The sequence below is a fragment of the Dama dama genome, chromosome 5 (genome assembly GCF_033118175.1).
Source record: "Dama dama isolate Ldn47 chromosome 5, ASM3311817v1, whole genome shotgun sequence".
Taxonomy (NCBI): domain Eukaryota; kingdom Metazoa; phylum Chordata; class Mammalia; order Artiodactyla; family Cervidae; genus Dama; species Dama dama.
In genome coordinates this window covers 14,846,523-14,872,735 of record NC_083685.1, presented here as the reverse complement: position 1 = coordinate 14,872,735, position 26,213 = coordinate 14,846,523, and the positions used below count along the sequence as shown (strand labels likewise).

General features: G+C 44.4%; 1 protein-coding gene across 2 annotated transcripts in view; it reads right to left on the bottom strand.

Moving 5' to 3' along the window:
* The window catches only part of FBXW8 (F-box and WD repeat domain containing 8), a 110,230-nt gene extending 84,890 nt beyond the window's left edge, over positions 1–25,340 (bottom strand). The window contains exons 1-2 of one of the 2 annotated variants that reach the window (XM_061141864.1): positions 24,964–25,340; positions 7,959–8,063 (exon numbers count right to left, since the gene is read on the bottom strand). In XM_061141864.1, the coding sequence (XP_060997847.1) occupies positions 7,959–8,063; positions 24,964–25,284 (426 nt within the window). In that variant the 5' untranslated portion in view covers positions 25,285–25,340. The remainder of the gene's footprint in view (positions 1–7,958; positions 8,064–24,963) is intronic. The other variant, XM_061141865.1, reaches the window with a different exon arrangement.
* Between the last annotated feature and the right edge of the window lie 873 nt (positions 25,341–26,213).

Here is a 26,213-nt window from a genome sequence, read left to right as displayed (position 1 = left end):
GGCTGAATCACAAGACTAGCCCTGAGCCGGGGGTAATCTTTGTAATTCTGGAGTTTAGAAATTAGCCACAAGGCTGCACTTCGTTAGATGGAGCCAGGGAATCATCAGCGTCTCAGGAGAATCCAAATTCAGCGCTCACTGATTACAAAATAGAATATCCCAATTAAACTCAACATTCTAGATGAGGTTCTACCAGTACTAAACTGTACAAAGGTCGGCCACTTTAAAACGGAGAAACTTCTCACAGACTTTCAAGAGCTCTCAAATATGTCAGGCCTTATAAAAGTTGGGAGCCGAAAACTTTTTTTATATGTATCAGCTTCAAAGAAAACGCCAAGTAGTCTTAAATAACACAATCTAAAATCTGTACAACAGGGTTATGGGATGAAAACCCTAGGATAAAAAGTTGATGTTTCAGTGCATCATCCCACCACTAACCCCCAAACCACAGGACTTCTTTTATAGAAAATAATATTCAGGATAAAGTTTAAACCCTGGATAACAAACAGTAAAGCTCTTTGAGGGATTTATAAAAGATTAGAGGTGAGAATAACTTCCAAAAAGGGATCAGGATTGTACTTACAATTAGGTATTAAACACAGAAACATGCCAACAATTTCTTTAGCAAACTGTAAAGGGAGGGCTGCCTTTTTATTGTTCTTTAAAGGAGAACAAAGATGACAGGCTTTAAGAATTTCTTTTAAGCCTGAAAGGGGAAAAAAAATCAACAAGAAAAAGACCTAGTTAAACTTTCACAAGTAAATTTTAGAGTCTCACCAAAAGGAAATCTAATTGTTTTGATTTCTTAAGTTACATTAAATCTAGAAAGTTTACAAGTCTGCATTTTCCAAAGGCCTAATGGTCTTTCTTTAATACACTGAGATTGGACTGGCCCTGCCCAGTAAAAGCCCCACTGAGTGAGCCTCAGCTGCAAGAATTTGCTAATAAAAGTGTCTCCAGCATTTTGCTTTATAGCACCACTATGAATTGTAGCATTTAAAAAAAAAAAAAAGCCCTTGGCTCAAAAACTAGCTTATTAACTCTGCCAGGATTAAGGTTACCAGTGGGGCCCACGACAGGGGAAAGTGTCATTGTTCCAGTCAAGCAAGGATGTACGAAGTCTACCTGGGGAGAGCACTGCTGATGTCCAGCTGCTAAATCCAGGAGACACTTTTCAATCCACCTCTCGGCTGACTCACAGTACCACTCATTACACTGGATCACCTCCACCTCCCTGTAAAATTCTCTTCCTTGGTTCAGAAACTATGCACGCTGGGTTTTCTTCCCACCTTAAAGGTACTACCTTCTTAGTCTGCTTATCACCTAATCACTGTGGTATACCAGGCTCAATCTCCCAATCTCCTCCTCCGTCTACACTCGTGTCCCTGGTGAGCTAGCTGTTTCCTGCCTTTAAACATCATCCATGTGCTGACGGCTTCCAGATTTACATCTTCAGTCCTAAGTGCAACCCAGAACTCACCTGCAGCTTTACATCCAAACACTGATCTTTGCTCATCCCACCACTTTCCCCTCCATCAGGAATGGCAACCTCACCCCCGGCTGCTCAGGCCAAACACCCTGGAGTGCTGTTGACTCTTCTTTCCCTCCCCACATCCAACACATCATCAACCCTGACTGTCCACTTTCACCAGCCAGTCCTGATCCAAACATCATGAGCACTTGTGGGGGTGTGTGCGCATGTGTGTGTGCGCGCACAGGTGTGCTCAGTTGTGTCCAACTCTTTGCAACCCCATGGACTCTAGCTCCTCCGTCCATGAAATCTTCCAGTCAAGAGTATGGAAGCAGGTTGCCATTTGTTACTTCAGGCCATCTTCCAACCCAAGGATCGAACCAGAGACTCTGGCATCTCCTGCACTGGCAGGCAGACTCTTCACCACTAGCGCCACCCGGGAAGCCCCCCTGTGTGCTCCTGGCAGCCTTCAAACTGGTCTCCTTGCTGCAGGTCTTGTCCCCCAGTGTATTCTCCACTTGGCAGTCCAAACGATCCCTTTTAACACATAGGTCAGACCTATCACTCCTCGGATTAAAACGCTTCAGTGGCTTCCCATCTCATTCAGAACCCAAGTTCAAATTCCTTTTATTCAAGTTCCACAGATTAAGTGCCTTTCGAGTTGGGAACATCTCAGCTTCTCTTCCCTGGAGAAGGAAATGGCAACCCACTCCAGTACCCTTGCCTGGAAAATCTCATGGACAGAGGAACCTGGTAGGCTACAGTCCATGGGGTGGCAAAGAGTCGGACACGACTGAGCGACTCCACTTTCTTTCTTTCTGCTTCTCTTAGCCCTGTCTACTAACTGTGTTAGTCCTCTATTAGTTTTCTACTGATCTTCTAACAACTTACCACACTTAAGGCTTAAAATAACACACATTTATTCTCTGACAGTTCTGGAGGCCAAAAGTCTAAAATCAAGGTGCTAGGGAAATTCCCTGGCTGTCCAGTGATGAGGGCTCCATGCTTCCACTGCAGGGGGCAGGGGTTCAAGGGGTCAGGGAACTAAGACCCCACAGGATGCATGGCCCAGTCAAAAAACAAAACAGTAAAAAAGTAAAAGTGTTGGCAGCCAGGTTGCATTCCTTCTGGAGGTTTCAAGCAACAGTCTGTTTCTTTACCTCTTCCAGGTTTGAGAGGCCACCTACATTCCTTGGCTTAGGGCCCCTTCCTCCATTTTCAAAGCCAGAAACATGGCATAAAGCCAGAAAGATTGCATCTCCTCTTCTCGCGGACCTCCTGCCTCCTGCTATGGAGCTTTGCAATTACACTGAACTCACCTGGATAATCCAAGATCACTCAATGTCAAGATCCTTAACATATATCTGCAAAGGTCCCTTTACCACAAAAGGTAACACATTCTCATCACAGGTCTGAGGATGAGCACATGCACATCTCTGGGAGACCGATACTCAGTTACCACAGTCTAGCCAACTCTGACCTTCCTGCTATTCTCAAACACAACAGCTGCACTCACCTCCGGGCCTTTGCACCTGTGATTCACCTCTACCAGAGACCCGTCCAGCTTCCTGCTTCCCTCCTTTCAGTCTGAACAGAATGGTCCCCTTCTCTGTGACATCTTCCTAACACTTAGAAGTGGAACCCCAACATCATCTCTGCTGGTCTCTTTTCTCCACAGCACTTACCACCACCCGATATACTCTATATTCAATGCTGTATTTACTGCACATAATTTTAAAGCTTTCTAAAAGGTGGGGGGAATGGGGTTTCTGTTTTGTTCACTGCTGTGCTCACTGTCTAGAACGGTACATACCTGGCACATAGCAGGCCCTGTGTAAAAGACTGAATGAGAAGAATAAGTCCAACACGGTTTGACACTTTAAAAAACTGGATTGTTTTTACTTTCAAAGGTCAGCTCCTGGCATGTGCTGTCCTCAAAAGGCTCTGACTTTCTTATTCAAGTATAATCTCTTGCTTGTTTTTTCTCATTTAAATTTTAATATGGAAAATGTCCACCACACAAAACTGAACAGTATAAAACAACTCTCAAGTCTCGCCCCCTCCCCTCCACCACCAACTCCATTCAAATGATTATCAACACTTCACTGTCCCTGTTTCATCGAGCTCCCCATCTTCTTTCTGGAGCTGCTCTGCTTTTCCCTAACCCCATTTAGAGGCAGCAGCCATTGCAACCTGGCAAATTAAAAGGTAGGTGCTTGGGTGTCAGATGCGCACAAGCCTCCCTGAAAGGCGTCTGGGGGCAAAGGTGAAGTTAGGAACTGAGGGAACTCTGCCAGCAACCGCAGGTCCTCAGCATCATTTCTGCTCTGAAAAATCAACCCAGAGCACTTGGCTCTGAATCCCTAACTTTTCAACCTGTCATTAAGATCTGCAGCTAGAAAAAGTCTGGTTTTAGCTTCTCCTATTTGGACATCTGGGAAGATCATAAGATCACATTTTCCTTAATACTTGAAATATCATAATCTAATAGACTAGGCTTTAGTTCCAGAAGTACTTCTTTATTTTGGTAACACCTACTTCTTGCTTGCCAATTTTTATCATAAATCTTAAGTTTTTAACCTCTCCATCTTCCCTCTTTTTCTTGATTACATTCTTTAAGCATTTTTCTATGTTTTACTTGAAAAGCATGACCTTTTTGCCTTTGCAGCTCTACTGCTAAAATTACACATTAGGAAATACACATAACTAAAATGTATATTAGAGCTGAAAATGAAAAAATAAAATTACAGGGCTTCCCTGGTGGCTCCATGATAAAGAATCCACCTGCCAGTGCAGGAGACATGGGTTTGATCCCTGGTCTAGGAAGATCCCACATGCCAGGAAGCAGCTAAGCCCGTGCAGCACAAGTGCTGAGACTGAGCGCGCCAGAGTCCTTGCTCCACAAGAGACACCACTGCAGTGAGAAGCCTGTGGAACGCGAGAGTAGCCCCCGCCTCATCGCAACTAGAGAAAAGCCCGTGCAGCAGCAAAGACCCACTGCAGCTAAAAATAAACAAAAATTTTTCACAATGAAATCTCTAAAAAATTGTTTAAATAAAATAAAATTACAGAGATAGAGAATAAATTCAAGGTTTCCAGGGGTTAGTGAAGGGGAAGGGTGTGGCTATAAAAGAGTAGCAGGAATTCTTGTGATGAAAGTTCTGTATCTTGACTGTGTGGTCACTCAAATCTACACACATGATAAAACCACACAGAACCAAATACACACAAATAAGTGTGTGTTAAACTGGTGAAATTTGAATAAGCTCCGCGGACTTCGCAAATGGCAATCCCTGGTTTTGATACCGTGGGACAATTTTCCAAGACACTGATAATGGAGGAACTGGGGGAAGGGTACACAGAACTTCTCTGCACTGTATTTTGCAACTTCCTATGAATTTAAAATTAAAGTGTTTTAAATGAACACTGGTACATACTTAAAAACCTTTACTCCTTAGAATTATCCAGTAATATAATAGCACTTACTTTTTTCTCATAAAAAACAAACAATTCTGTAATTCTGAAATCAACAATTTTGTCATTGTTACCCATTTTAAAATATTACGTTGGAAAGATTAGAAATTCTGTGGACATACACACACGCATACAAAGAACATAAAATTACAAGCAGCAAAATGATAAACTGCTCAATGAGCTGTCCCATACATAACTGCTTACTAAAAGCCACACTGTTTGAGACACCTCAGCCTGAGACTCTCCCACAGAGATATAAAACCCTTGAGGGCCAGGTATGGACAGCAAGAAGCTAGGGAGGCCAGCATCCAGAGTCCACAGGGTCACAGACTAACGTGGGGGGACTTCAGTTTTGAAGCATCAAGCTTCACAAAGCAAAAAGGAGACGAAGTCAGAGCCAAATCAATTCTCCAAGTCTGTGGCATAATGAAATCTCAGAAGTCCTCCCCAACCAGGGTTCCTTACTGTGAGTCAGTTACCAATTTGGCATAAAGATCTAAGCAAACAGGTTTTCTCCAAGGGCACACATATAGTTCATAGTGCCAATTCCCCATAACTGGCCCAACCCATTTCACTCAAATCCCAAGGCGGCTAGATTAAAAGAGAACCAGAGGAAAACAGCAAGGTGGAGAGAGCTAGCCCCCTCTAAAATAAAATCATAAAGCAGCAGGACGTTCCATTGAACAGAAGGCCCTTTCCCCTGTTTCAAAAATAAAAACACCGTGAGAAACAAATGGAAATGCTACTTATTTTTATTACTTTGGGGTTTTATTTTAATGCTTGAAAAAAAAAACAAAGCCAAGTCTACAAACTACTGGCCATCCATTGTCCTCTTCGTGCAAAAGCTCAGAAAACAAACAAACAAAAAACCCCTGGCTTCGCAGATCACAGCCACCTCAGGGGCTCTGGTTAGGGATATTTTCTATTCTTACACATGTGCTTTAAAAAATTAGGTTCAACAACAACAAAAATCCATATCCAACTGGCCCAAAAGGGAAGAATTCTGGTGGACAATTGGACTACTGTGTTGCAAATTAAACTGTTCACACCTGCAGAATAATCTCACCAGCATAACCAATCTACCCTGGAATGCAGGCCCACTGTACCAAAAGGGGGATCTCTTCTTCCACCAGATCCTATCTTTCCACTGATAAACTCTCTGGATGAGAAAACCAGCAGCAGATGTGAAAGCCACATGGCCCTCTACAAAGCGGGAGAGCAAAAAGCAATGTTAAAAGAAATGGATTCCTTAAACAGCAGCTCCCTATCAAGAATGAAGATTTTATCACCGAACGCTGACTTTGTGGAAAGCAAGCTATTAGACACTGTTCTAAGGCTTCAGCTAACAGCATCCAGCTGAAATCCAGGAGCTGGACTCACTTAGCTACGCCCTTGTTTTCAATTCTTGGGATAGGGCCAATATGTAAAGTTAGAATATAACAAATCCAACTGCCAAGGGAAAGAAGACAATGTAGGTACTCTTACTTAATGCAATCAATAGGCTCTGAGCACAGTTTATACTGCGAAGATTTTTATTTTGTGAATTTTACCCTTTGAATAATTTCTTCCTAATGATTTCCACACTCTCCATCAAAAAATATTAGCCAACATCCCCTTTTAACTGATGCTGTGGCAATCAAAAATCCTGAAAACTTTCTCAAATTCATATTTAAGTAGAAAAACATTTTGATTAAGCAAACTGCTTCATAACAGGGTAAAATCATAATAGGGAAGTAGAGTAAAACCAGAAACTCTCTGTCTTGTATTCTGTTGTCATTTCACTGAACTGCCATGGGGTCAGCCAGCTCTAGAGTCTAAGTTTGGGCACAGTTTTCACCACTCTCAAACTGCCTTAATATTTTTAACTTCACATTCATGGCAGTGTTTTAGATTTTTAATGTGTAGTTTTTCTACCACTTAATGTCTTTTTTTTTTTTTTTTGGCCACATGACCCAACATGTAGAATTTGAGTTCCCTGATCAGGGATTGAATCTGCACCCCTTAGAGCTGAAGTGTGGAGTCTTAACCGCTGGACCTCCAGGTGAGTCCCTCCTACCACCCTGTTTTACCAAATTCTTTCTCCTAAAGGTATAGCGACTTGTGTCAAAGGCATTATAGGATCTACAGATGGGAAACGGTAACCACTAAACAGATTACTTCTTTGGCTGATATGGGCCATGGATACTCCAGTGTCTTCTGGGAAACACAGCTGTCTGTGAAAAGCCAAGTGATCAGCAATCACATTAACTCTTCACCAAGAAGAGAATACAAGACCAACTTTAATGGCATAAATGCCTGCCTCATAAAGCATGGCCAAAGCCACACCAGCTTCAGCTGGTAGAAATGCAGACTAGTATGGGCTACACCCCAGACCGCCTGAATCTGAAACTGCGTTTTATCCAGACCCACTGTGATCTGTGCACACAATAAAGTCCGGCCTAAACTATCTGCCACCATCCCACTCCACCAGCATGTGGCCCAGAGCAGGCACGAGATGGGGGACGCTGATCTGCAATTCCCTTGGTGGGTCTCAGTTCTCACATGCCTCTCGCCTCACTGCATGGAATTCGGGTGTCTGAAGGGTAATTTGGACCGTACAGTGGAACATGATGTCACTGTTTTGTCCCCAGGCTGACCCTCAGCTCCCAACCTAACGGCTGGCTTGATTGAACCAAGGCCTCACACCTTTGCATCAGAAACAGTGAGGACATTAACAGCTCTGGCAAGCTCAGAAAGGCAAGCACAGGGCTGTCAGCCTTGCGCACGCTGCCACGGGTCAGCCATAACTCAGACTGCAGGAGGAATGCAGCACTGGGGCCGTCGGTCACGAACAGATCAACACCACGTGGGGATGTGGAACACGATCGTTTAAGTTCAAGGTTGCTTTCCTTCAAGCAAAGCTGCTATCCAATTCATTAACTCTGTGGAGTCTGTCATTCTGTAAAGTACACTTCTATTATGGAGGAGCTTCCCACACTTGAATTACACACGCAAGTAAATCCTGACAGCTTACCTGTGCGCACCGTCCTAGTTCTCTCCTGTTCAGATACTGAAATATATTGATTGCCAACTCATAAGGCAGTTGGATGTCAAAGAAGGGAACATCATCCATTTCATTCTGAGGAGGAAAAAAAGAAAAGAAATATTAAAATTCTGAGACATGAAAATGCAGGCCCTTTAAATGATCAGCAATGGCCTTAGGTGGTGACAAGAGAGACAATGCTGATACCAAGGAGAAGCAAAGTGTTCTCACTATTCCACGGAGCAGTCATAGAACTCATTCAGACCTTATAGCCACTCTCAAATCTCTGACCCCCACATTCATGTGAGGTCTCCTCAAATCCACTTATAAACTCCACAAGACCGTGTCACATAACGAATCAAAAAGGAGCAGCAGGGGCGCCACGGCAATCAGTGCAGAGGCCTGTGGAAAGCCTCTCAACATCTCAGGAAAGAGGAGTGGCAGGAAGCCAAGAAAGAGCCTTGAAACCAGGGAGGGAAGCCACTGATCCTTCCAGGACAACTGCTCCTGTTCCCCAACCTAGACAGGAGTGCGCGTCCACAGCAGAGAAACGCTGACCGAGGTCACTGCAGTGTTTCCTCCAAGAAGAGGGGGACAGGCTGTGAATGTGACAGAAAGTACACAAACGAGGCGCGGCTCCTGCGTAAGGTGAGCACGTCCCTCCTCGGCCGCAGGAGAAGCGCAGGTTTCCTAACGCACTGGGGGGCTTGCGCTGGTGAACCGAGCGAGCCAGTGCAAACAAAGCAGTTTCTTCTTCGGTGTCATTTATTAATGCGGAGAAATTAGAGCTTGCCTGCCTTTGGATAAGCAATTAGGGATGAGGTAACAGGCTTTATCTGAGAGATAAGGCTGTCATGACGATCCTGGTAGCACAAAGAAATATGAGCATGAAACAGGAAAAAGGCCAAGTGTGCACATGTATCCCTCTGCCTGTTCCTGAATCCACCTGCCAAAGCTCACTTTGGAGTAGGCTCCTGTGAAGCTGGGGAAAGCGGCACTCTTTGTCCCAACAGAACTTGCTTAATAAAATTCACTTCTAGTAAGCTCTGGCTGACATCAGTGACTTACTGGATACAAACAAAAGTATTAATTCACCACTCAAATACAACAGTTGTATACTGTAAGGCTACATGGAAAGTCTCGGCATGCTAAGGCACCAAGAATCAGGGTGAAGATTTTTCTGGAATTGTGTTTCCATTCATCTAGGACTCTCAGGGCTCAGAGTACCCAGGGCATAAGGAGGTAATGTATTCAACTGCAAAAAACAGTACAAGGCTAATAAGCATGAAGGCCAAGAAGGCTCTCTAGAGGGAAAGGGAGGGAGGGCTGACAGTTCTCAGCGGGTAAAGGAGGAACAGAATGTTAAGTCAGGACAGAAGTGTTGGCTGTACCGAAAACAGGGGAAAAAAAAAAATCTGCAAGTGCAACTGAAAGACAAAAGGGATCCCTGCCTAAAAAATAAAGGAAAGTCACTGGTCAGGCTAGGTCCCCTCCTACAGCTAATCGACTTTACCCTTCGAGAAAAAGAGGCATCACTTTCTCTCTGCCCAGATCCAACCTCAGATGCCTTATTATAACGGTGGAGGGAGTCAACGAAAGCTGCACACATTACAAGACTATCATTCGCAACCCTGGACTTCCTTTTCTTTTTTGGTTTTGACTACAGTGCCGTGGAGAAGTCTATCTTAACCATTCAGTAGAGAAGCAAGAGAAAAAAAAAATGTTCCCTGTCCTATACAAGCAGAATAAAGGCAAAGTCTGCATTCATGCAAACTGAACTCATAATTAGCTTTTTTTTTTTTTTTTAATCCACTGCCAACAATGTGCCAGGCACCGTTTTCTTCGATCATCCCTTCAGAACTCCCGACAAACTGGTGTCCAGATTTGACATGACTGGGATGAAGAGTGAGAAATCATCTCTATTTTTTAGTTTTGTTGGTGCACAAAAGCCACACTTCTGGTGGCAGGTGCCTGCTCCCTTTTGCCTATTCGGTTGGACAGTTCTCTTCTCCTCCTAGAAAATAAGGCCTCTGCCTTAGCACACTCCAAACTGCCACCATCTGTCCCGACACCAGTGACCTCTGCAATGCAGTACCACCTAGGGGTTTAGAGTTCAGATTCCAACTGGTCATCCTGGCTCTGCCATCTAACTAGCCATGAGACCAGGCTACACGCAACTGATTCTCAGCTTCCTCATCTGTGAAACAGATGTGAGCATACCTACTGTGTTATTCACAGGACAGTTATAAGGATAAAATGAAATAATTCATGGAAAGGACTTGGCACAAGTACCCAAGGCTAAGCATGCAATCATCAATTGTTACAATTACTGTTTTCTTCCCTTAAATGGTATATCCCAGGCCCCTTTTTTTCCTTCAACAAGTATTTGTTGAGGTCCACACTCCACTTTGCCCCCCACATAAGCTTGTTTACACAGAAAGTTGTCTCCCCTTGTCACACAATAAGCAGATGACGGTCAACAACAGTGGAAAGGAACAGTAGAGCAGAGGCTGTCACTCAGGAGTCTGAACACTGAAAATGTCCACACAACAAGGTCTCTTCCAAAATGGCTTTCAAAAAGAATCATCAGGGCTTCCCTGGTGGCTCAGTGGTGAGGACTCTGCCTGCCAATGCAGGAGACATGAGTTCGATCCCTGGTCCAGGAAGATCCCACCTGTCATAGAGCAACTAGGCCCATGTGCCACAGCTATGGAGCCCATGCTCCACAATGAGAGAAGATAGCACACCACAGCTAGAGATGAGCCCCCGCTCACAACAACTAGAGAAAAGTCCGTGCAACAACAAAGATCCAGTACGACCAAACATAAAATAAATAAATTTTTTAAAAACAGAATCATCAATTCTAGACGGTTATACCACAATAATAACTACAGAAGTATCTGCTCCAGTGCTCACTGGATGAAAACGAGAAGGCCAGCAGGGTGTGAACCACCAGTCAGGGGTGTTAGGGCTCCCACACCAACAAACACTCAGAGACGGCACACTGGTCTCACTGTTGACACACAGTTCTGATGGTTCTGGATCACTTACCAGTTCTAGAGGGTAACAACTGCTTCGAAGCACTGAATTATAATTATGTAAACACCAATAGCACAAAGCCAACTCTTTTTTTTAATCACTGTGCTCTGAGAATTATTATCTAAATTTCACAATGATGGTCAATCCCAAACAGATCAAGTGCCAGACTCTTATGTAAACAAACTTCCCTGTTGCTACCACTTGCTGGGAATGGCAGGAAAAAGCATAAGAGAAACCAATATATTAAAGAGAGGTCCACATCCCAACATCTTAAGAAATATGTAGACCCACAAGGTCAGGAGACCAAATGCTGCAGCTTCCTATTGCACACTTGGAATCTTTCTGGCAAGACATTCTCTCATTGGCTCTTGTAGTGGAAGCTGTGATGGGTCACTCAGTTTCCCTGTCGGGGTCCACGACACTTATCCCCCCGAAGCCCAGGATGCTGCCTGCCACTGGCTCATAGCTGCGTCCCTTCCCAGGCACGCCCTGGGGTAAAAAAGCTGCCTCATTCCAGGTCACACTCCCTCTTCAAGGGCAGTGTGCAGCCAATGACCTTTCAATGGCTGAGTAAAAAGGCGTCAATATGGGACCCCTTAGCAAGGCCAACCCAGGAAACCACCTGCATGCAAACCTCTATCTCAGAGTCTGTTTCACAGAAAATCCTACCTTTATTCCCAAGCAGCCCTGTGTTCAACACATTCCCAAGAGTTCTTATGCACAACTCCAGTGTCATTAAGCTAGGCAACCTACTTCACTTTCGACTAAGGAGGCAACAGAGAAATGTACGTTAGAGTGACATTATTACATCAAAAACCAAAAAACTACAGAGGAGCTTCAAGGTTAAGTAAATCACTCATAAACTTCACTTTGTTTTTACTAGTAACATACCACTTGGGAAACACCTTACAAAACATTGAGAGTTATGAGCATGTTTGATCCTGTGGTTGAAAATGCAACCCTTTTATAGGTACAGCATGACTGGACAAGGAGATAGAGCCACATCCTGGACTGAGGCTGCAGTCCACTAACCACGTATAAGTTAACCACAGCAGCAGGAAGGTCCTAAGTGTTCTCATTTGGTACTTCCCACAGTTCATAAACTTAAGTAAAAATGATAATAATAATACTTGCTACCAGTGTGCACAGAAATACCTCGTAACCTGAAAGGCGCAACCACAAACTCTACCTATTTTGAAGTATGTGCCGTTGTGCTCAGTCGCATCCGACTCTTTGTGGCTCCATGGCAGTCTGCCAGGCTCCACTCTCCATGGACTTTTCCAGGCAAGAATACTGGAGCAGGTTGCCATTTCCTACTTGACTCAAGGATTAAACCTGCATCTCTTGTGTCTCTTGCATTGGTAGGGGGGTTCTAGCGCCAACATACCTCTACTCCAAAAGTTATTGGCCACATTAACCAACTATATCTTTACTAACTTAAATATGGAAATGGACAAGTTGTCATTTTCAGAAACTAAGATATCCTAAGAAGAAAACAGACACTTGAAGGGTTTCCCTGATGGTCCAGTGGTGAAGAATCCGCCTTGCAATGCAGGTGACATGGGTTAGATCCCTGGTCAGGGAAGATTCCACATGCTGTGAAGCAACTAAGCTTGTGCACCACAAGTACTAATCCAGCACTCTAGAGCCCAAGAGCCACAGCTACTGAACCCACACACTGCAACTATTGAAGCCCGTGCACTCTACAGCCCATGCTCTGCGATGAGAAGCCACTGCAATGAGAAGCCTGCACATCGCTATGTCAAGCAGCCCCTGCCTGCTGCAACTAGAGAAAGCCTGCCCAAAGCAACAAAGACCCAGAACAGCCAAAAATAACATAAATCTTCAAAAAAAGACACTTGAAATATTATAGGAAACTTTGTCATACTATGAAAGTGTTAGTATGACTACAAAGTTTAGAGAATAATTTAGGATGGCCAAATCTATGGTACAGAAGACCATTCGGAAGACCAATACATTTAAAGTATTAATATTAATGTGTACATGCTTGACTGTGTTTGATTCTTTGAGACCCCATGGACTGTAGTCCGCCAGGCTACATGGAATTTTTCAGGCAAGAATACTGGAGTGAGTTGCCATTTCCTATGCCAGGGGATCTTCCCAACCAGGGATTGAACCCTTACTTACTGCATCTCCTGCATTGCAGGCAGATTCTTAACCCACTGAGTCATCAGGGAAGCCCCACAAAGTATTAACATTTCTTTGAACTTAAAGAAAAACATCCTTTTGACAGCATACAATTTGGCTTTTAATTTTTTTTTTAATGATTCAGATATTGACTCACTATCCACCACTGGTAACCCCTGCCCTGTACCAAACACCAGAATCACCTTTGGAGTTGTGAGGGTGCGTGTGTTTTAAACCAAAAGCCCAGGGTCTCACTCAGACCTCCTGTCCCAAATTCTCAGGGCTGGGGCTCAGGCATCCACTCCTTAGGAATTCTCATACAAACTAAACGCTGAGAAACACAACCCTAACTTATCGACAGATATAAAAATCAAACTTTTCCCAATCAAGTAAAAAAAAAAAAAAGAAAGCCTCCACAGAGAGGTTATGTTACTTTGTTAATTCAAAGTCAGGGAATACTCGACTTTCCCAAAGTCTACTGGACTTACTCCAGTAAATGCTAAAAGAAATTGCAAACAAATCCATCCCCAGGGAGGCCGATTTGTACTCTCATGTACTAATGTAAGACTAATTCTGTAAATGGATTGGTTTTGTGCCTTACTGTTAGAAATTTAATCTGTCTTCTCTTGTTTAGTAGAAGAAGGGATAATTACTAAGCGCCAAATCAGTAAAGAGTGAAGAAACGGACTTAAGGTTTGTTCCCAGCGTACATCTCTAGGACAAACAGAACACGAAAGCTCTCTCTAAAGATGGTGTCGTAAGAAACCGAGACAAGGACCTCAAGTTTAGACAATAGATACGCAACATTTCTGCGAAATCTGCCCCTGAAAGGAGACTGTTTTCTACGGGAATTTATCTCAACTGTTCACATACTGCTGAAGAGTAGAGCAGACCCACACAGTCTCCATCAGAAGCAGTGGATGAGTTCTGGTTTCACCTGCATTTTCTTTAAGAAAAATAAAATTGGTCGATTGGGGGGAAAAGGTCTGAAATACTGTCGAGATACACAGGTATTAATTTACGTTCCCAAATGTGTCTCAAAACACATGTTATTTATACAAAGGAGAAAAAAAAAAGTGACAGAAGTCCACCAAAATGTTAACAGCCAGCCATAGCCTCTGAGCAATGACATGACGGGAGTTTTGTTTTCGTCTCTCTTTCTGAATTTCCTTAATATTTTTACAAGGACTATGTGATGTTGTCACAAAGAAAAGCATTTTTAAAATAAGGTAAAATGTTTTATGTCCAAAACACTATCTGAATTGAGGACCATGTCAAGTGCTGGGGGAGGGGAGGTACTATGAGTGGGTGTATAAGAAATGATGTCAACACTCAGAACTAAAATTCTTTAGAGATATATCATTGTCACATAAAATGGGATAAAAACTGGAGTCTACAAAAAGCAATAGAGACAGTCCCCCAAGGTATTCCCAAGTTCATTAGGAAGCCAGCTATTTAGAACTTGGAAATCATTTCTCTGAAGCAACAATGCTACAAAGGGTGGTTAAACTCCCAAACAGTCCACAAAAGGCCAGTTTCTCATTTAACACTTAACGTAATCCCTTGCGTGTCACTATGAGAAAGAAAACGAATTCAGTGACTTTCGGTTGATCACATACGTGGTTGATGTAACTGAACTGTAACACTACAGTATCTACCAGGTACACTGCACTGCATATAGCAGATGCACATTAAACATCCGTGGTACTTCTTTTTTTTTAATGGGCTTGCCAACTTCAAGAGCCACTATCATTCACCACCTACTGGTATGATTCCCCTGCGCACTGACAAGGGATGGACACAAAATGGTTTAGCAACTGGGGTAGTGAGAACTGGGCAATCCCAGGAGGCTGGGCAGTGGGGGAAGCTAGCAAGGCAGAAGAGGCTGGATCTCTGCTTTCAAAGCCCCCTTTTCATCTACACTGGGGTGCAATTTCTCTCTCCAGGAGGAAGAGAAGTCAGGAGGAGAAGAGGACCCTTGTCAAAACCTTCGGGTCCCAGAGGAGCCTGTGTGGGTATTGTTGGTTTGTAAAAGTTCCCTGTCAAGGGTCCCAAACTCTCCAGCCACATTCATACCATCAAGATTAGCTACATAATTTGTGCAGCCCAGAGGAAAACAGAAGTGTACGGCCCCTTGTTTAATATTAAGAATTTCAAGATGGTAACAAGAGGGCATTGAACTAAGCACTGTATGCTGCTTAGCCTGGGGCCCTAGGTGACCACACAGGTCACACGGACCCGTGAGGCCAGCTGGCCCTGGCCACCACAGAACCTTTGCACTTGCCGTTATCTGCCTAGAATGCCCTCCTCTGAATATCTCCCTGCTTCTGTAAGTGTGACCTTCCCAAGAAGGCTTTCTTGGCTAGACTGATCCCCAACACATACACACTCTATCCCTTCTGCCTGCTGTATTTTTCCCCAGAGCATCTACTACCCAACCATTATTTGTTCATTGTCCATCTCCCTCTTGCCCAAAATGTGGACTCTATAAGAGCATGGATTTTTCTGTCTTGTCCACTGCTGCAGCCTCAATGCCAAGAAGACCGCCTGGTACCAAGAAGCCCTCTCTCTAGTACACGCATGTGCACGCCTGCTCAGCTGTGTCCAACTCTTTGAGACCCCACCAATTGTAACCTGTCAGGCTCATCAAGAAGCTACCTAATGAGTTATCTGAGGAATGCATGAATGGAGCCCAGGCTGCTGCATGCAGCAGAACCTTCCAACAAACAGATGCCCTGAGTTACAAATTGTTCTGGTGCACACACAGAGACCGTTTCAAAACATGCCCAAGTAGACATCTGCTCATTCACAATAGGAAAAAATGAATGGCACTGACAGGAGAACATTTTAGTTTGGGTAAGGAAGAAGGCAGAGAATCCTGGGCTGGAGGGATCAGGAGAGAGTAAACAGAGGAACAAGAATCAAGTAAAGCCTTAGAAGGAAAGCAAAGGACAGAAAGGAAGGGAAGTCTCACCAGGCAGGCCAACACACGAGTTCACATTTGACTCAGCTGCCTTCTCATTTTGTATTAGTGTTTCCCTACTTGTTTCAAAGTTTAACAAAAAGAAGAAAGTCATCAAACTGATCTTGCTGACAACACAGATGTAGGCTCTGACAAAATATGTGAGAAAGTGAGCAATAAACACTGGCCAACAGTATCAAAATTTTTTTATCAGGCCTGAAAACCCAAATCTTAACGCTCTGAATGGTTACCAGGTTTCTAACCACCATAGATCCTCAAGAGGTTGCTGTCGGAAGCAGCAGTTCAGCCCGTTATTTCTACTCCACAAATGCAGGCGGGGCCACTAGTACGCTCAGTACCACAGGTGGGGGTACAGGAGGGGGACAACAGACCTGCCCTTCAGGGATTCCAATCCAAGAGGGGGTGGATGCTGAAGCAAGAGGCTCACCTGGAGTAACTCTTAGCAAAGAGGAAGTGAGATAGCATAATAAACTCTTCTGCAACACCACTGATGATAACAGTGCTAGCTTTAACTTACTGGCTACTTACTGTAAGCCAGGCTTGGTGCTAAGAATGTCCCATGCCTCTATACAAGATGATACTAGCATCGTCCTTTTCTGATAAGTAAGGTAGGATAAGTGAAACTGCCCAAGGTCAAACAGCTAGGCAGCAGCAGAGACCAAATGTGAACTCAAGTCTGCCTGATTCCAGAGGCTGGACTTATAACCAGGGCCATCCTGATCCATTAATGTCACCATTTCAGTTTAAAAAAAAGCAAGACTGTAGGATTCTGAGGTTTGCGACTGTGTCCATTCTGTTTACTGCTGATTCCCCAGAACTCAGCTGATCCATAAGTACATGCTGGATGAACAGAAAACACCTACACTCCTGTAAACACTTTGAACACTTACTCCCTTAAAGCAGTCATCTGTGTCTCTGCCCAACATCCATTTCCTCTTTTCTCTTAGGAAGTCATCCCACTCTTAGTCAACGTGGTTTAGGTGAGGCTGACCCCACTCATCTGCAGGGGAAGACAGTGGATATGAGCCTGGCTAATTTGCATCAGTGACTGATCCGAGGATGGACCAATGAGAATTAAAGCTCATGACTCTGGGAGCATAAAACATGCCCTTTTCCCACCTGAGTTGCTTAGCTGCTAGCATAGTTGCTTAGTCTGCTTAACTGGCCAGCAGACATTTTATCCCGAATTGGGGAGCACCTGTCTATGAATAAAGCCAACAAAAGGAAAGCAGGACCAAGAAATGGAGAGATTTCTATTAGGAAGGAAAAAAAAAAAAAAAAACTTTGCTAACTACAAGCTAAAGGATGTTAAACAAACTTACTACAATCATTTTGCAATATATAGCTATGTCAACTCATCATGCTGTACCCCTTAAATTTAGTGTTCTGTGTCAATTACCAAGTAATCCAAGTCTATGCCCCAACCAGTAATGCTGAAGGAGCTGAAGTTGAACAGTCCCACAAAGACCTATAAAACCTTCTGGAACTAACATCCAAAAAAAGTCCTTTTCATTGTAGGGGACTGGAATGCAAAAGTAGGAGGTCAAGAGATACCTGGAGTAACAGGCAAATTTGGCCTTGGAGTACAAAATGAAGCTGGGCAAAGGCTAACAGAGTTCTGCCAAGAGAACGCACTGGTCATAGCAAACACCCTCTTCCAAGAACACAAGAGAAGACTCTACACCTGGACATCACCAGATGGTCAAAACTGAAATCAAACTAACTATATTCTTTGCAACCAAAGATAGAGAAACTGTACACAGTCAGCAAAAACAAGACCGGGAGCTGACTGGGGCTCAGATCGTGAACTCCTTATTGCCTAATTCAGACTTAAATTGAAGAAAGTAGGGAAAACCACTAGACCATTCAGGTATGACCTAAATCAAATCCTTTACGATTATACAGTGGAAGTGACAAATAGATGCAAGGGATTAGATCTGATAGAGTGCTTGAAGAACTATAGATGGAGGTTTGTGACATTATACAGAAGGCAGTGATCAAGACCATCCCCAAGAAAAAGAAATGCAAAAAGGCAAAATAGTTGTCTAAGGAGGCCTTACAAATAGCTGTGAGAAGAGGAGAAGCGAAAGGCAAAGGAGAAAAGAAAAGATATACTCATCTGAATACAGAGTTCCAAAGAATAGCAAGGAGATAAGAAAGCCTTCCTCAGCAATCAATGCAAAGAAATAGAGGAGAACAGCAGAATGGGAAAGACTGGAGATCTCTTCGAGAAAATCAGAGATACCAAGGGAACATTTCATGCAAAGATGGGCACAATAAAGGACAGAAATGGTATGGACCTAACAGAAGCAGAAGATATTAAGAAGAGGTGGCAAGAATACACAGAACTATACAAAAAAAGATCTTTATGACCCAGATAACCACGATGGTGTGATCACTCACCTAGAGCCAGACATCCTGGAATGCGAAGTCAAGTGGGCCTTAGGAAGCATCACTACAAACAAAGCTAGTGAAAGTGATGGAATTCCAGTTGAGCTATTTCAAAAATCCTAAAAGATGATCCTGTTAAAGTGCTGCACTCAATATGCCAGCAAATTTGGAAAACTCAGCAGTGGCCACAGGACTGGAAAAGGTCAGTTTTCATTCCAATCCCAAAGAAAGGCAATGCCAAAGAATGCTCAAACACAACTGCACTCATATCACACACTAGTAAAGTAATACTGAAAATTCTCCAAGCCAGGCTTCAGCAACACATGAACTGTGCAGTTCCAGATGTTCAGGCTGGATTTAGAAAAGGCAGAGGAACCAGAGATCAAATTGCCAACACCCGCCGAATTACTGAAAAAGCAACAGAGTTCCAGAAAAACATCTACTTCTGCTTTATTGACTATGCCAAAGCCTTTGACTGTGTGAATCACAACAAACTGTGGAAAATTCTTCAAAAGATGGGAATGCCAGACCACCTGACCTGCCTCCTGAGAAATCTGCATGCAGGTCAAGAAGCAACAGTGAGAACTGGACATGGAACAACAGACTGGTTCCAAATCGGGAAAGGAGTATATCAAGACTGTATATTGTCACCCTGTTTATTTAACTTATATGCAGAGTACATCATGTGAAATGCCGGACTGGAGGAAGCACAAACTAGAATCAAGACTGCCAGGAGAAACATCAATAACCTCAGATACACAGATGACACCACTCTTATGGAAGAAAGCGAAGAAGAACTAAAGAGCTTCTTGATGAAAGTGAAAGAGGAGAGGACACTGAAAAAGTTGGCTTAAAACTCAACATTCAAAAAAAGATCATGGCATCCGGTCCCATCACTTCATGGCAAATAGATAGGGAAAGAATGGAAACAGTGACAGACTTTATTTTGGAGGGCTCCAAATTCACTGCAGATGGTGACTACAGCCATGAAATTAAAAGATGCTTCCTCCCTGGAAGAAAAGCTATGACCAACCTACACAGCATATTAAAAAGCAGAGGCATTACTTTGCCAACAAAGGCCCATCTAGTCAAAGCTATGGTTTTTCCAGTAGTCATGTATGGATATGAGAGTTAGACTATTAAGAAAGATGAGTGCTGAAGAACTGATGCTTTTGAACTGTGGTGTTGGAGAAGACTCTTGAGAGCCCCTTGGACTGCAAGGAGATCAAACCAGTCCATCCTAAAGGGAATCAGTCCTGAATATTCATTGGAAGGACTGATGCTGAAGGTGAAACTCCCAAAACTTTGGCCACTTGATGCAAAGAACTGACTCACTGGAAAAGACCCTGATGCTGTCAAAGATTGAAGGCGTGAGAAGAGTACGACAGAGAATGAGATGGTTGGATGGCATCACCGACGGGCATGAGTTTGAGCAAGCTCCGGGAGTTGCTGATGGACAGAGAAGCCTGGCGTGTTGCAGTCCATGGGGTTGCAAAGAATCGGACACGACTGACAGACTGAACTGACTGATGTCAATTATAGCTCAGTAAAACCGGGGTGGGGGAGGAGAGAGAGATGGAAAGACTTCTAGTTACATTATAAAAGGACCCAGAACAAGAACCACCACCTGTAATTCTCAATTATGTGAATCAACAGATTCCAGTTTGGTTTTTTAAACCAATTTGAGTTGGGTGCTGACTGTTTGTTGCCCAGAGTCCTGATTCACCACCTAAAGAGAAATGAGACTGAGCACTTGAATTTCATGACCACCACAGTGAAGAACGCAGCAAATATGCTTGCGATTATACTCACGCGGCTCCACTACCTATGGCAACCCTGAGTTTACTGAAAAGGGGGAAAAAGACAAAAAAGGCATGCCTCCAAAATTCTATCCAGGGCCGAATCATTTCCTTCACTAATTCAACCATATACCAAGAAGACAATTTAGGTGTCCCTAACTCACCACCTAAAACAGATGGTCTCCAAGCACTGTTACCAAAAGCTTCATAAGAGAAGGCCCAAGAGCAATCACTTCTAAGTTTTCATTTAAGCTGGGCTTGTTCATCAAAGGCCTGGCCTGTACCCGACGGTGTAATACTACAACACTACCCCATTAAGATGCAATTTCACTCCTGACTGCTAACTTACTAGTTGTTCTTGCTTCAGTGTTGATGGTGAAGACTGAAGTGAAAGACACTGCACCAAAAAGACAAGACATGACAGTTAGCAGAGTGCCAAAGATGGGGAGGAGAGGGGAGAGGGGATGTTTGGAGGTGGTGATGACTTTTTATTTCCTTCTCAGGTCAAATGGATAAGACTGTCAAGAGTTTTTTTTGGGGGGAGGGGCATACCAAATAGAACTAAATCTTCCTTTTCAGTAGTCACCCACAGATCCCAAATTCATGGCCCAAAGCAGATATAGCCCACGGAGAGGTGTTACAGAGAACTAGAGGAGGGAAGAGTTCTTGCGGCAGATGGTTGTATTAACTAGTCCCGACTTACACATGATTCTCTGTACTCAAGCATGCGGGTAGCTCCAATTCTGGATGTGGCCATATGAATTGTTCTGGTCAATGAGACAATGACAAACACACAGACTTCAAAAGCACTTGTGGATTAGGACTTGCCCTCCTGCCACTCTCCTAACTCTGATAAGGTCCACCCAGGGCTAACCTGCTGGATGATGAGGCCACACACAAACACAGCCAGAGCTGCTTCAGTGACAGGAGCTAACCTCAGACAGGTGCTTGAACCCACCCATGCCCAGCCCAAACTGCCACCCTGAAAGACACTGAGCTAAATAAATTCTTGTTGTCTTAAGCCAAAATTTGGGGGGGGGGGGGGTTGTAGCGAAAACTCTTTGATAAGAGTTGGACTTCCCTGGTGGTCCAAGTGGTTAAGAATCCACCTGCCGCTGCAGGGGACACAGGTTCGACTGGGACAACCCCACACGCCGTGGGGCAACTAAGCCCCTGCACCCTAACTACTGAGCCTGCGTGCAGCAACTACTAAAGCTTGTGCACCCAGAGACTGTGCTCCGCAACAAGGGGGCACCACAATGAGGCCCACGTGCCACGATGAAGACTGGCCTCCACTCACTGCAACCAGAGGGAGCTCACGCACAGCAGCAAAGACCCAGCACAGCCAAAATAAATAAGATTATTTTAAAAATGAAAAAGAAACTGATGAGAGTCCACATAAAAATACAAATCACAATGGGGGGGAGAAAAAAACGTAAAGACTCTACAACACCTGGACCACATTCTTACATAGCAACAACCAGCTAATATGGGTCAAGACTCCCGCGTTTAGCCCAGCCATAACATACATTCCCCAATTTGTCACTATCATCTCATCCATGTTAGGGTCAAGTTCATTGCCGCACGTCATCTCAGGTGGGTGGGAGTATATTTATGGCAAAGAAAAAAGTGAAACACCATATTGCACATATTTCAATTATTATGAAAAGTGAAAAAGTTAGTACAATTACTTTGGAAAATGGTCAATATCTACTAAGGGTGAACATATGCCTACCCTGTAACCCAGCCATTCTACTCCTAAGCAGATACCCAACAAGCGTGTTCATATGTTCCAGAAGATGTACAAAATGTTCATAGCAGCACTTTTCCAGACAGCCCGAAACTGGTGATTAACCAACTAGTTATCAGTAATGCCCATCAACAGTAGAATTAGTAAGATGTGGCATATTCCTAGGGAGAAATCTCATACATAATGCTATGCACAAGAACCCAGGCACAAAAGTGCATGCTATATGATTCTACTGATACAATTAAAAAATCCAATAAAATTTAAGGTGTTAGAAGTTAGGTGAGAGGTTGCCCTCGGGTGGAGTGGCACGAGTAAAGCTTCTGAAAAGCTGGTAATGCTGCTCTGTAACCTCGGTGCTGCTTACATGGCTATATACACTCTCGGAAACACATTCAGATGTACATTTATGGTTTGTACAATTCAATACAGAGGTTGTCTTTTTAAAAAATGGGGAAACAAGACCAAGAGGAGGGCTGTGCATCAAGAAAAACGGTTAAGTATTTTTCTTTAGCGATATATCATGAAGACAATTTCTACACCGTTATGATGTTTACTATTTAACGTTACAAAAAGAACGGTAGTTGTCATGAAACAAATTATTACAAAAGTATGGCTGGAATCTGTGCTCAACAGAAACACCTGATGAACTAGGAAAAAAGGATCAAATGAGTAACAGCCTACTTGACTCTTCGTATTCCTGCCTGCTCTCTGTGGGCTCTGGGACTTATAACCCCTGAAGTACAAATCCAGGTCTTTTTTATAAAAGCTGCCATCGGTTTTCTGACTGAAGATACTGGGTGGGTCCCTTAAGTCAATTACTTTCCTAAACCTCATTTGCCAAATGGGTCTAATGCTAGCCACTGGAGAGGGTCACTGGGAGAACTGGAAATCACATTTCTAAACCCTGACAATACCAAGGAGACAACAAGCAAGCACACGATGATTTTATTAGTTTTTTATTTATAGCCGTGTTACTGATGATTGCTAAGTACAGAAAACAAAAGAAAACCACTAGCAATGCCCCAAAGGTTGGATGCTCCTGATGGCAGTGTAGAGCCCAGTAGAACCTCATGTGGTGGTTCCGAAGGGAGCAGAGGGATCAGGGGCATATCCTCCAGGGCTGGCTTTCTCTTAACTACAGATGAGACTGAGATTCTAAAGTCCCCTGGATCCTCCAGAGGGCAAGCTGCTTCCATTTTTAGGACACTTAAGTGAGGGCTCCTCTGTTTTTGGAATGGACACCTGTGCATCAGGAGTGTTAGGTCTAGAAAGCCTCGAGCGAGCATCAGGACCCCAAACCAAGAGGCGGTACCGCTGAGAACAATGTCTCAAACTCACCTGATCATTCCAATCACCAGGTTTCTGGGCCCCTCCTCTGCAAACTGACGTAACAAGTCAAGTTTAAGGAACTCCTAGCTGGTGAAATTTAAAGTCCAACAGATCTGGACCCAAATTCAATCCAAAGAACTTGTCAGATGGGTAATCCTGAGCGAGTTACAGAAAACCTGCATTTCCTCATTTGTAAAAGGAGACCAACAATACCTACCTCCCAGAATTGTTGTGACTCCTAAAGACAAAGCCATATTCAGTAGGGAGGATTACTGGTCCTAATAATCCCCATTCCTGTTTCTCTTCACCCCTCCCATGCACTGGTCTCACCTTTGCCTACATATCTGTGAGAATAACTTCTGTGTAGATCCAGCCTAGCCTGGGCAACTTATCAGGTGATAAGCCACCTTGCCAAGGCATTAAAATTTTTTAAATTTTTACATCTGTCAGACTTCAGTGGTCAAACACTTCTTACAGAAGCAGGCAGGATGCCAGTATTAATTTTCACACATATAAAGAATTGACACGTTAAATGAGAATGTTTAACAAACACATACACCCAAAAAAAAAAAAAAATAAGTCATCTGTAACTTTAGAGATAAGCAGAGTACAGAACCAGAAACTTTGTGAAAACTTACAGCTACTAATGTTATTTGAATATAACTATGTATTATGTTGAATAATCCATTTCTTCTACAAACAGCTTGGCAATTACATAATTACTTCCAACTGGGAAGTCACAGATACTGCCTTTGAGCCCAATTTAAATCAAGCCATTGAACCCACTGCCTTACCCCAACTCTTAACCATGACTGTGTTTCTGGTTATCTTGATTGTGCCAATCTCCCGAGAAGGCTTTTTTAAAAAAAAAAGTCCCCGGCTTTCTCCAGATTCTGGAAGATATTCATGTCCCACAAAATGGTCACCATCAGTAGCATGAAAGTTATCATCAAAATATTCTTTTTTGTGTGTTTTAATTGAAGTAACACATGCACAGTCAGAAAAAAAACCTTAATTGTCCAAACACTATATAGAGAAAATTTAAAATTCCTTCCTATCCGCATGCTGGGTTTGCCTCCCCGAAATTTAGGAGCCCTTCCAGACCAGGATTTCCTCGATCTGGTACTTATATTTTGGACCAGGTAATTTTTTGTGGGTGCTGTCCTGTGCGTTGTAGAATGTTCATCAGCAACCCTGGCCTCTACCCACGAGATACTTGCAGCTACCAGCCACCCCACACTGCCCCGCCACAGTTGTGGCATCCAAAAATGTCTCCAAACACTACCAAAACCGGGGACAAAATCGCCCCCCATTCGGAACCACACCTTCCAAAGATACTCAATGCATCCACAAACATAGGGTTGTGTTGTTGTTTAGTGGCTAAGTCGTGTCCTACTCTTGGAGACCCCGTGGACTGTAGCCCGCCAGGCTCATCTCTTTTCATCTCCCCACCCCCACCCCCCCACCGGTGGCACACAGTCACTTTCCAACTCATTAGGCGGTCTGTATCGCGGCGGGGGCCAGCCCGTGCCTCGGCGGGAGGCGACAGCCACTCACCAGGTCCCGGATGAGCTGGTCCACCAGCTGCTCTCCGCCCCCGGCAGCGTCGCGGGCCGGAGGGGAGCGGGAACGGCTCGCCGCCTCCTGCCTCTCGGCCCGGGTCGCCCGCGCCGCCGGAGGCCGCCCCGCGCCCTCTAAAAGACCCTGGGCCAGCGCCAGGTACCCCGAGGCCTGCTGCTCGCCGCGCCCGGACACCACCTCGGGCCGCCGTGGCCGCCGCTCGGCAGCCTCAGGCCGCCGCCGCTTCCTCAGCGCCTGTGCCTGAGCCAGCTCCTCCTGCCAGCGCCGGCGGAACTCGTCCAGACTGTGGTCGTCCATCGCCGCCGCTCCCCGCCCGCCACGGCCCGCCGGGTGCCACGGAGCTGTCCCTCCGGGTGCCACGGGGCTGTCCCTCCGCGGGAAGTGTCCGCCGCCGCCGGAAACCGCTGCTTCCGCGGCGCTCCGGTTCCGGGTGGGCGACCCCGCCCCCGCCCCCGGCGCGCCCCCTCGGGCTGTGCAGGGCTTGTGAGGCTTGCAATGGAGCTCAGGGCGGGGTTCTGTGCCACCGCCCCCAGCTTCTCCGCTTGTGGCTCTTGCCAGGTGCACACTGCGGCTAGCCGTTTGTTTTTGTTTTCTTTCAAACATGCATTGAACAACTATTGTACGCCAGGCGCTGAGAATTCAACATTTAAATCTGCAGCAACAAAAATAATTCCTTCCCTCTTGGGTTTTGGATTTAAGTAAGGGGGTGGGGGGAGGAAGAGACGTTCGACAAATAAATATGAACGTCTGATCCGTGGGAGGTGTTATGAAGAAGCTACAGCAAGGTAATAAAATAAGGCGAAGGACGGGGATGGGAGGATAACCTTCAGAAGGATGGTCCCGAGAATGGACCGTCTGACACGTCATGTGAACTAAAAGCTAGATGAGAAACCAACTATGGGATGATCAGATCTCAGAAGAGGTCTTTCCAGAAGGAACTACAAGTGAGAGGTCTGTGAGACTGGAAAGAAAAAAGACATACAATCGCATACCAACTTCGAAAGGCTTTGTATCAATTGTTACTACAGGGAGCCTTTCTCCCCACCTGGACCTGATTAACTCCTCCACAACTTTTCATGTCTCAGCTCATCCCCCAAACCCTGCCCACACAAATCAAGTCTCCCTGTTATTCATTCTTATAGCATCCCATACTTAGAGCACAGAACACAGTTTGTGATCTTTTATTTGTGTAATGGCTTACTAACATTTCCCTTCCCTACTGGACT